Raw genomic sequence first — 12,290 nt, 5'->3', positions numbered from 1 at the left:
ACGTCATAAAAGGGCCAAGTCTCTCTCTCTCTCTCTCTCTCTCTCTCTCTCTCTTTTTTTCCTTTTTCTCCTCTCGCGAGATTTCTTTTTTTTCTCCCCGCGCGATCTGAAAGGGCGCTCCCGGCAGGCGGCGCGCGCTCCCCTCCGCTCGGTCGCTGGGAAAGGCGGCGCGTTGCCTGCCGGGAGGCGTAGTTCGCCGCCTTCTTCCGGCGGTCTGAGGGGCGAAGGCCCGTGACGCCACACAGGCCGTCGAGCGCTGAGGAGGCGGCAGCGTCGGCGGGTAGGCCGAGCGTCGGAGGGCGCGGAGCTCGTTCTCTCGCTCTCTCTCTTCCGGCCGGAGGGAAGCGGAGAGCGGAGCGCGGACATGGCCGGTTGCAGCACCTGCGCCGCCGCCGCGGCGCGACTCGTCAGCTCGTCGCTGCCGTCGGCGTGCCGAGGTAACCGCCCGGCGGACCCTCCCCCTCAGTCGCGGTGGGGCCCCCTCCCTCCCTCCCTCAGCAGGCCCGGTCGAGGCCGCCCCCCCCGCGCCTCTTTTGCTGTCTCTGAGGCGGGGACTGCAACACCCATCAGCCACAGCCGGGCATTTGGAGCCCCCCCCCGGGTGGGAAGGCGGTCCTAACCTGTCCCCTTTTCTTGGGGGGGTGGCAGGAGGGGGCTCGCTTCGGGGTGGCTTTCAAACCTTCTCTTCCCGCCGCCCCCCCCTCAAGAATAGCCCCGCAGCTGTCAGATTAGAACAGGGGTCTTCAAACTCGGCCCTTTTATGACTTGTGGACTTCAACTCCCAGAATTCCTCAGCCAGCTTTGCTGGCTGAGGAATTCTGGGAGTTGAAGTCCACAAGTCATAAAAGGGCCGAGTTTGAAGACCCCTGGATTAGATAGAAGAAGCACCAGGTTGTTTTTTTTTGTTTTGTTTTTTTGGTGGAGGGGGAGGGGGGGGATAGGTGTGCCTTGCACGCCCACCTTTGCGCGTGCAAGTCTCTCTGGCTTTGGAGCAAAGGTCTCGGCCGTCTGCTTCCCTGTCTGGCAAGCCTTTGTGTTTGTGCTCTGGGAGGCCGGCCAGGAAAATGAAGAAGGAAAACAAGGAAGCTTGGAAAAGTGGGGTCTGCCTGAGAAGGTGACCCCACGTTTAAGGTGGGGGGTGCCTGCCCTAGGACGATTTTTTTTTTAATTTTTATTTTAATCCCATTTCTATCCCGCCCTTCTCCGAAGACTCAGGGCGGCTTACAATCTAAGCACAAATTAAATGTGCTTAGCAATAGCCTTCATTCTATGTATGTATATGCCTGCTTATTAGGGCTTTCGCCCCCCCCCCCAAAGCGGCATTATTACAAAGTCAGCTTAATTGCCCCCAACAATCTGGGTCCTCATTGCGTTGCTCCAGCCGGAAGAGCATTTCGCCAAGACAGGAAGCCCCTCCGCTCACGGCCTCGGCGGGAACCCAACATTTATGTTGCTAAGTGAGGAGAAAGGTGTTAAGTGAGCTTGGCCCCGTTGTTAAGTGGGTCAAGGCAGTTCTTAACGTTGGTAGCAGCGTTGTTAAGGGAATCCGGTTTCCCTCATTTGACTTGTGACTGGTCAGGAGGTCGCAAAAGGGGGATCGCGTGACACACACACAAACACACACACGCGGGACGCGGCAACTGTCGTAAATGTGAGTCAGTTGTCAAGCAGCTGAATGTAAATCACGTGACCCAGGGGAGGCTGCAAGGGGCATGAAAAATGGTTACAGGTTCCTTTTGTCAGTGCTGTTGTAACTGCAAACGGTCGCCAAGCGAAGTGTTGTAAGTTGAGGACTACCTGTAGACTTGTGCTTGGATAATATTGCATTATCTGAGCCTTTCCCCCCAGTATCCAGGCAAGTGGAGTTCCATTATGGTATACATGTAGGTAATCCTCGATTTGCAACCATTTATTTAGTGACAGTTGGAAGTGACAACAGCACTGCAGACATTGATTTATGACTGGTCCTTCCACTTAACAACCACTAAAGCATCCCCATAGTAATGTGATCAAAATTGGGGCATTCGGCAACCAACGTGTATTATGATGGGTCATGTGATTGCCATTTGCAAGTTTCCCGGCCAGCCAGGAAACTCAATGGAGGAAAGCTGGATTCATTTAACAACCACATGATTCATTTAGCAAACACTTGGTTGCAATGATTCACTTAACAGCCTTGGCAAAAAAAGGCTGAAAAATTAGCCATAACTCACTTAGCAATGATGTGGAGAGACCTAGTTTGTAGAATTGCCAAGGGTCTGACATGACTGAAGGAATAACCTCACTTAGCCACAGAGATTCTGGTCCCAGTTGTCATAAGTCAAGGACTATCTATATTTAGGTTTGAGTTTTCTTGAGTGGAAGCCCCTCTTAAACCCAGTGAGAACTTACAATTCCATAGACATGCCTAGATTTACACAGTATGGTTTCTGAGAAGCCCCCCCCCCCGACTTTGTTTTTGTTTACAATGTTCTGTTTTGTTAGATAGTTGCTGAATTTTGTTAAGATCTTGTTTGCTTATGTGCAGCTGTTGCCTTTTTGTTATCATAAAACTGATAATTGGACTCTGGAAGGCTGTTAAATCTATGATAAGATTCTTTAGTGGTTTTTAACACATAAAGCTATGTATATTACCTGATTGGCAATTTCAGATATTTCAAGGTTGGATTAATGAGCAAACAATATTAAAAGGAAGGTCACTCATCAGCCGAGCAAAGTTTTACTTCCTTCATATCCTCATAGAGGTTTTTTTTAAAAGAACTGATACCATAAATATCATTCTGCTTGTTTATTTGTATATTTTCTCTTCTCAACTTTATTCTGACAGGACAGATCTATGCATATCTTCCCAGAAGTAAGTCCCATTGATGTTTCCATTAGATTTAATCTTGGATAAGTATATACCAGTTTACCCTTAACAATGTTTATGTCTTAAATAGTCTTGCCAGAATATCATGTGTGGAGAAGAGAACTTTGTAATGTTGCTTCAGATTGATCAGGGTTCATGCTCACTGCAAAATAATGCCCAGTCAGTATCCTGAGCTCATGAACTTTTGTTGTGTAAGCTCTTTGCTCTGTTGTGCTGATGAAAGATTTTTCTGGGATTTAGTGTTGAGGCACTGTTTGACAAGCATTGCTTGAACACTGCTGTGATCTGGGTGAAATGAACATATTTTGCTTGGCCTGTAATACCTCCATTTAAAAAAGAATAAATATTCTGCTTCTGTACAGTTGAGTTACCATATCTGTAAAGTGTTCTGTGTATTTCTATTTTCATGTTATTTGCACAGTCAACCAACATATTGACTGGTTCACACATTTTACATGGCCATTGTTTTTTTTTCTGTTTGAAAAAGCCACAGTGGCTTACTGTATGTGTGGAAAAACAATAACATGAGTATAGTATTTGTTTTTAAGTGTTTTTGATTAGTTCCCATCAAAACACACCAGCACAATGAACATTCTAACATCCATCATTGGTAATTGCTCTGTTACATAGAAGCGACTTGTCTTGAATTATTGTCCTGATTATTTAATACCAAAGCTGAAAATAAATATTGTTTTCTATCACTATATCTCAATCTTTTATTCTGCCTTCATGTACTTAAAAGCCTTGTTCTCATGTTCCCTCTCTGTCTTTTGCTACCACATTCCACTGGGACTTGAATTAACCTTTTTTAGTTTGAGCATATCATTATCTGATCTTTTAATTATACACCAGTATTAGGTATATGATAATTATACACTTGAAATATTCAAATATACTTCAGGTATTAGTATTAAAACAGTAAAAATGTAAATAAGCGGTTGCAAATTTAGCACTGGGTATAGCCAAGTTACGCTTTCTGCTAAAATGGAAAGGTGAAAGTTTTTGAAAAATAGAAGTTGAAATGTCTTAAGTAATCTCTTTTTGAGAATTGCAGATATTGGACCAGTTCGGTTATACTACTTTGCTTTTATATTCAAAGCATAATTGGATATGTACCAGTACAGTACTCTAAAATTCAGAACTGGTTGTTAAGTATAGAAAACAGGCACAATCTGTTCTTATACAGATGTCTCTGCAAGACTTAATTTGTAAGAGCCAAAGCAGCAAATTAAATCTGAACTTGCAAAGGAAGAATGTTGTATAATGACATTCTGTAGTTTGGCACTAGCCGTAATCTGAATTAATAGGTACTTTCACATAGACAGGCTTCTGAAATTAATTTATGCAAAGGAGAACAAGCCAGACTCATGATTTGAGTTCATCAGAGTCAAAGACATAAACAGAGCAGCATTCATGAAGAAAACAGAAATTTAACTTATTATTCTGCAAAGACAGCCATTGTGTGATTCTGAGTTACGCTGTAACTCAAATAATTTGAATGCTGAAGTTACACAGTTCCAGTTAACAAGCAGTAATTATGGTAAATAAATTTTGGAATGTTGTCTAAATTCTGCTAGGCAAAAGATTTTCAACATCCTTGATGTTTCACTGTTCTCCTTTTAGTAAGGTCAAGGGTATACTCCCTGGCAATTTGTTTCTTTTTTTAAGCATTTATGTTGCTCTTCTTGTAAGGATAAATTGCTTTGGGACTGTAGGTCATCTTAAAATTTTTCAAAATAAAAGAAAAAAAATATCTTTTACAGGGGAAATAATCCTTGGGGCTTAATAGATGCTATTCCTCATGTCTATGGCCCTCCAGGTCATGTTTGTCCCAAAGGTGCTTTTTCAAAAGGCAACTGGACTTTTTTTTTCCAAAAACAAAAAGCAAAGTCCAGTTTCCTTTTGAAAAAGCACCTTCGGGATGCCGTTCCTCAGCAGAAATTACTTTGTGAAAGTATCCCCCATTATGTGTTGCATAAACTGGTCTGCGTTTTGAGCATAGTTGCACTCTAGACCTAAAAAGAATATTCATATTAAAGAGGAATATTTGCTGCAGAAGGGGAGGATTTGCTTATGGAATTCGACTGTACATCTTAATGCAAGGTTTTCCAACCTTGGGAAATTTAAGAAGGTTGGATTTCAGCTCTTATACTCATGATCCATGAGGGGTTGGCTGGGGAATTCCAGGAGTTGAAGTCCATGTGTCCAAATTTGCCAAGATTGAGAAAGTCTCTTAAGGGAATGAGATTCCATGACCTCTTGGGTTCAAGGTTCATCAAGTAGACTCCAGGAAGTGGGGGATAAGTTGCTGAAAAGGTACACAGACTAATCAATAATCTTTCGTTTCTTTTTCCTTTTTTTCAGGAATTTCATGTGGCCGTTCCTGCTTCCCTGCTTTAGGAATAATTGGGACTTGTGAAACTCCGTCTCTAAGAACTATTCCTTTTAGAACTTTTTCTGAAACACCTGCATACTTTGCTTCTAAAGATGGTGCAAGTAAAGATGGTTCAGGAGATGGCAATAAGGTACACACCTTTTGTGCTTCAAAAACCACACCTCTGTCCCACATACCACAGGTAGTCCTCAACGTGTGACCGCAGTTGGGTGGAATTATTGTCCTATGTCATGCCAGTTGTGAAGTGGGTCATCACATGACTGACCCAAGTTTACCGCTGTCGGAACTTTGAATCATCAGGGACCTAAGTACCTTTTTGGAGGGTGGGATCCGTTGTAATTTTGAATGGTTGCTAAATGACCAGTCTTAAGTGGAGGATTACCTTTAAAGGTAAAAAATGTACATATTTTGAGTGACATCTTGAATCATGTCATCAACCATCTAATTCAGTACAGAGAGATAGATACAGGGACCAGGTCAGAGGCCATAAACTCAGTCACTGATGATAAAAAAACAACACAAAGAACCCTGTGACTTGGAATGCAGTTGTCTGAATTTAAGCAACGCGTTCATGCTGTCAGAGGACTTTTGATCTTATAAAGCTAAGTAAATGAAAAACTAAACCCAGACAAATTACTTTAAACCCAAACGTGCTGTCTGGAATTTTTAGAAGTACAGATCATGATTTGGAGCATAAATTACGTTGAAGTATTAGATGTAATGGTTGAGCTGAGCCATAAACGTTCATGTTTAGCAATCGGTGCCTTTTTAAAATTCAGCGTAGGTAGTTTTCGGATTAAATGCTTGATATATTCTGCACGGAGATTGTCTTTGGCTTGCAAATATGGCTGGCTTGCAGAAGAAGCAACAGCGTCCAGCATCTGCTACAGCTGGCAGGCACCCTTCACTTGAGCTTTCTGCCAACGATGAGAGTTTCCTGGCCCTGTTTCCCTTTGCGGTGTACTGAAAAAGAAAATGGAGAAGTGTTCTCTGCTTGCCCTGTCCCCTCTTTTTTGACGGCCTGGGGACTGACTTGAGGAAGTAAATGAGTAGCTTTAACAGTGGGGAAAGGAAGCTGAAGGAGAGTCCCTAAAGGTTTATTGTTAAAAATGTCTGTGTGTGTATATGTGTATGTGTGTATATATGTATACATGTGTCTCTGTGTGTGTGTTATTTGTCAATGCTTTTGACAAGGCCTCCCAAATTATTAGCAATTTGAATAATTTACATATATGTATATATGTATATGTATATGTACATACACACACACACACACACACACACACACACACACCCTGAAATTTGAAGTTGCTTCGGTTTACACAACATGAATAGTTGGATTTTTGGCAGGCTTAGCAACTTTTTTTTTTCTTGATCCATCTGAATCAGAAACCTCTTCAAGTGAACGATGACAATTAAACTTTCACTGAGGATGCCAGTTTCAGTAACATGCAGAGAGTATCTTCACGGAAGAACATTTGGTTGTTGCATTTGGATTTTAAACAACACAACACACAGTTTGGGAGAGAAAGGGAGGGCAAGGTTACAAGTGGAGATCCCAGTTCTGTGTGGAGGGGAGGGTGGCTGCTGATCTCAAAGGAGCAAAAGATGTACAGGTAGTCCATGACTTATCACCATTTAGTGACCGAAGTTGCAACAGCACTGAAAAAAGTGACTTATGACCGTTTTTCACACTTGTGACCGCTAGAGCATCCCCGTGGTCACATGATCAAAATTTGGATGCTTGGCAACTGGTTCGCATTTATGATGGTTATGTGTCCTGAGGTCATGTGATTCCCCCCTTTGGCGACCTTCTGACAAGCAAGTGGCGGGGACTCAGATTCTCTTAACAGCCATGTTACTAACTGAACAACTGCACTGATTCACTTAACAGCTGTGGCAAGTAAGGTTGTAAAACAGCAAAGCTCACTTAACTGTCTCAGCAACAGATATTTTGGGCTCGATTGAGCTCATCAGTCGAGGACTACCTGGTAGCTTATTATAAATCTTATTATCTGACTGTCGAGATCCTGTTTCTTTTTTCTTTTAATCAGAAAACTGCTGGGGAAGGGAGTGGTAAAAAGTCAAGTTCCGGAAGCTCTGGCAAAGGTGGAAGCCAGCTGCGGTGCCCAAAGTGCGGTGATTTATGCACACACGTGGAGACTTTTGTCTGTAAGTTCTAGAAGACACGTATTCTGACTCCGTTTCCGTAAAAATCGCATTATTTGCTCAAGTTGCTCCACTTCATTCATCCTGAATGCCAGTCATTTTGCAAATGACTTTAGACATTGATTCTTGAATGCTGTGGAAATAAGTACCACACCCCAACATCCAGAGTTTGGAATAACAAATACTGACAACACAGCTTCATATTACCATTTACACAAACCATGCCCTTGTGCTGTTTTGGTCCTTTTCTTTTATTTGCTGATTCAGCCAGGTTCTAATCAAAAGAGTTTAATGGTGGGTAAATACCGTACTAAAGCTTGTTTCTCGGCTGTGTAATCACCAGCCATCTGATCTTCTTGGAGTTGTCAATGCAGCCCGCATCAGAAGCCCTGATGTTGGGTAATCTTTACGATACGCTTGAATCTTGATCTTTGAAATCATCTTTCTCGCTAACTTCAGAGGGATCTTGTTCTATATGCAGTATATCAGCTTTGTGTGTTATACTCTGGAATTGGTGGAGTTGTGTTTATTAGCCCTAATTACTGATGTCTTTGCATTAATTGCTAAATGGCCGTTTCCCTCCACCCATGGGTGGGGCATGTATTGCATGTCCCAAAATTGTGCTTTATCACTGTAGATGCTTACTCAATAACCAATCTTTCAACATGGCCAGAAAACAATCTTTATGTGATTTTCCAGTATCTCAAGTGGCTTCATAAATCTCAGTTATCTTTTCCAGTATCTCAAGTGACATCATAAATTTAAGTTTATGTTGTCCTGATAGTTAAAATTCTGGAAATAGATAAGCTCAAGTTTCAAAAACACTCTGCAAGAATGATTTTTTTAATAGGGAACTTAATACTATATTTCAATGAAATAAGTTTTAATGTTTTTATATAGTTATATTCTTCACAGGAATTAAAGTTTATCTCATGGCCACTTTCTAAAACATGCATTTCAGGGACTAGTATCTAAATAAGGCAGCACTTTTGTTAAGTCCTCTAAGAGACTAATATGGCATATTATAAATGTTAAGATATACCAGATTTCCTTCAAAGCATGTCATAAATATTAACATTCACACAAGCAGCAAAAAAAGAAACTGCTAATCATAGTTACCTAAATGGCTTGGGTAGAAGGCTGTCATAGCCTCTTGTCAAGGAGCAAATAATAAAGAACACTTTTACGACGCATTTTGTACCTGAATGAGATCTACTGATCCATATCAGCAGTAATCTAAACTCTATACTTGTTGGTCACTACCACGGAAAGGCATAATTTTAGGATTAATGAGCTTTGTGCAGCATTGTGGTGTTATACACAGTTTGCAGCAGAGATCTGTGGCCAGTTTTTTGCCAGTCTTTTTTGGAATAAGGTTCAATAAATTCATTTGGACTTTAAGTGTATTTGGTTGGAAAATAAATCCCATACACATGGTTAAATGAATAAATAAAATGAAATTCACTTAGAAAGTAAAATAGATTTGGTGTTCTCTATTATGTTTGACTTCACAGAGTTGTCTAAATTACCTCAGAATAGTTTACTTACATCCCTCTCATTTACAGGAAGCATCTGGTATGCAAAATTAATTATTTAACCGTACAATGTACTATATCAGTAATCAGTAATCACGTAAGATACTTTATAAACAAGAAACGTAAGGGCAAGTGAAGAATTTCAAAAGGAACACCAAGATTCCATTGATGTTTAAAATAAACTGAAATAGTCTTCCAAATGTGTTAAATGTAGGTTTGGTCAGTTTCCAGTAGGAATCTTTTTTTGTCTTTTTTAAGTTCAATCTCCAGATGAGCTGGTAAGCAAAATCCTTGAAATCCTAGGTGGGCTTATATGGGAATAAATTGACCCAGTCCCCAAATATTTAAATCTTTAAAAGTTAGGTTCAGGTCTTGAACTTAAAAGCCTTTAAAGAAGCCAGTGGAAATTCTGGGCAATCAAGAGTTAAATGTTCTGATTTATAAGCACCAGAAAAAGAGTCTGGTTGCCTTATTTGGTCCAAAAGTTCCAAACCTTTCAGGAATTGTTTAAAGTATTTGGAAATCATAGTTTAAGATAACTTTAAACAATGGGAGTATTTGCTTGCCGTCTCAACTACCACTCAGAACAAAGGCCATTGATCCTGAAAATTGCTGTACACTAGTTTTTAAATCTGTGATATATGATGTCATCCCTTTGTCTAAGAATGTGTATGGCACAGTAACAATCAATACACCACAGTGGAAAAAGTATGTAGTTTTTCAAGTAGATGAAAAGCCAATTTTCTGAGTGGTTATTTTCAAAAATCTTTTGAAAGTACCAAGGTATCAAACAGTAGTTTTCATGTGACTAATCTCTTATGTGCAGAAAGACAGGTAGTGCTACCTGGCCCGGGGCTTTTCAGGAGAAACTGGAATTGGGACTTGCATGGCTGGAATTTAGTCCTTGTGCATCATTAGAAGTTTGTGAAATTGGCTGCAGGAAGGGGTTTTTTTTTAATTAAAGTTTGAAAAAGGGGAGAGGGCCTCATACTACTAAAATTAGTGCTTTGGGCACCAAAACTGTCAAATGAGTTTTGAGGGGCCACCTATAGACCAAGGCCTATTTCCTCCCCCCCTCCTCCCCACACTTCCTACCTTTATCGTAAAGGGACCTGTTAACTCATTTTGTAAGCTCCGTATTTCAAACCGACTGCTTAACTTGTCTGACTGGAAAACCAGCTCTTGCCAAGCAGATTCTGAGTCTATTGCTTTTGCAGCCTCCACCCGCTTTGTGAAATGTGAAAAATGCCACCACTTCTTCGTTGTGTTGTCAGAAGCCGACTCCAAGAAAAGCATCCTTAAAGAACCAGAGACAGCGGCAGAAGCGGTCAAATTGGCCTTCCAACAGAAGCCGCCCCCTCCACCCAAGAAGGTACAGTCGACTGACCTCAGCTGAGGGGACGTCACCTCTTTCATATTGCATGCTTTTAAAAAATTTAAATGGAAGAGCTAAATTACCCTAGCCTCATTAGTTGGGCCCTTAATCTACCATCTCTTGTCAAATCATACTACCCTTTCCTCTAGATGTCGAGACTCTGGAAAGAGTGCAGAGAAGAGCAACAGAGATGATTAAGGGACTGGAGGCTAAAACATATGAAGAACCATTGCAGCAATTGGGTATGTCTAGTTCAGGGGTAGGCAACTTTGGCTCTTTTATGACTCGTGAAGTCCACGAGTCATGAAAGAGCCAAGGTTGCCCACCCCTGGACTAGTTTGATGAAGAGAAGGACTGGGGGGCGGGGTACACGAGAGCAGTCTTCCAGTATCTACCACAAAGCAGCTGAAGGGAGGACAAGAAGCAATGGATGGAAACTAATCAAGGAGAGAAGCAACCTAGAACTAAGGAGAAACTTCCTGACGGTGAGATCAATTGATCAGTGGGACAGCTTGCCTCCAGATGTTGTGGGTGCTCCATCACTGGAGACTGTTAAGAAGAGACTGCATAACCACTTACCTGGAATGGTATAGGCACGGTCTCCTGCTCGAGCAGGGGGTTGGACTAGAAGACCTCCAGGGTCCCTTCGAACTCTTGTTATTCTGTCCTATTATTCTGTTATGGATTGTGTGACTTTTCTTAATCCCATTTATATCCCGCCCTTCTCCGAAGACTCAGGGCGGCTTACAATCTAAAGCACAATGTGCTTAGCAATAGCCTTCATTCTATGTATATACCTGCTTATTAGGGCTTTCGGGGGCCCCAAGCGGCATTTTTACAAAGTCAGCTTATTGCCTCCAACAATCTGGGTCCTTCACGTCGATCCAAAAGTTTGTCCCCATTCCAAGGCCTTTTAAAATACTGGTACCATCTCACATAGTGGAGATAAGGAATCTTAAGAGCTCACAGTATAAAAACAGTTGTGGGGAAAGGAGACTCTTGAATCTTAAAAAGAAGCTGAATGGTAAATACAGTCACGAAGCCTTAGCAGTAAGGTCTCCCCTCCCTCCCTCTGATCCTGGATTTTTATTGTTTTATCTCTGCCAATGAAGCATTCTGATGTTGAGGATCTGTTGGCTTTTTCTGCTAGATTTATAACTACCTCGACAAATACGTTGTTGGTCAGTGTTTCGCAAAGAAGGTGCTTTCCGTTGCTGTGTACAATCACTACAAGAGAATCTACAACAACATCCCTGCCAATCTGAGGCAACAAGCAGAAGTTGAAAAGCAAGCCTCTCTAACTCCAAGAGGTTGGTGTACAGCATTTTACGTTGCGCTGAAGGACAGTTGGGCACAATCTTTCCTCCTATTGTCCTCGTACAAATGACTGTTAAAAAAGTGCAAAGACTGTTGGTATTAATAGCTTGCTTACGCAGGAAGCAGATAGCTGGCACTTATTTTATTTTATTTTATTATTTTATTTTATTATTTTATTTTATTTTTTTATTTATTTATTTTATTGTTTTATTTTTAATTTTGCAAGTTAGCACTTAATAATGGTTGTTTGTTAAAACTGTTATCCCCCAGATGAGTCCTAAGACTTCCTTAATAACATAAAAAAATAAAGCAGACAAACATAGAAAACATATATCTAAAAGAGGCATTTTTTTAAAAAAAATCAAATGGAATTACAGATTTTTGAGGTAAAAAAATAAATCTTTAAATGGAGGAATGGAACAAGAGCAGTTCTATGTTTTTATTGCCTTCCTCTTGCCATTTTTCTTTCCCATTACTTTAAAAGATTTCAAAAGCTGTTTTAAACATCAGTAGTAGTTTCATGTTCTCTGTACTTTCAATACATAGGAACTAACAGCTGGAATTCCTTCAGGTGTTTGTGAATAAATTCACATAAGGAATTCATGAAGAATGAATGGAATAGGATACTAT

The 12,290-nt window shown here is 41.0% G+C and overlaps 1 protein-coding gene across 4 annotated transcripts in view; it reads left to right on the top strand.

Moving 5' to 3' along the window:
• Positions 1-205: 205 nt before the first annotated feature.
• CLPX (caseinolytic mitochondrial matrix peptidase chaperone subunit X) overlaps positions 206-12,290 on the top strand; it is a 28,729-nt gene continuing 16,644 nt past the window's right edge. For 2 of the 4 annotated variants that reach the window (XM_083371346.1, XM_083371344.1), the window contains exons 1-6: positions 207-437; positions 2,828-2,854; positions 5,234-5,394; positions 7,319-7,436; positions 10,186-10,340; positions 11,494-11,653. In XM_083371346.1, coding sequence (XP_083227472.1) covers positions 365-437; positions 2,828-2,854; positions 5,234-5,394; positions 7,319-7,436; positions 10,186-10,340; positions 11,494-11,653 — 694 coding nt within the window. In that variant the 5' untranslated portion in view covers positions 207-364. Of the gene's footprint in view, positions 438-2,827; positions 2,855-5,233; positions 5,395-7,318; positions 7,437-10,185; positions 10,341-11,493; positions 11,654-12,290 lie in introns of all 4 variants that reach the window. The other 2 variants (XM_083371347.1, XM_083371345.1) reach the window with 1 other exon arrangement.

This window comes from Vipera ursinii, assembly GCF_947247035.1.
Source record: "Vipera ursinii genome assembly, chromosome: 11".
Classification (NCBI taxonomy): Eukaryota; Metazoa; Chordata; class Lepidosauria; order Squamata; family Viperidae; genus Vipera; species Vipera ursinii.
The sequence above is the reverse complement of the archived record's forward strand: the minus strand, read 5'-3'. Positions and strand labels throughout refer to the sequence as shown.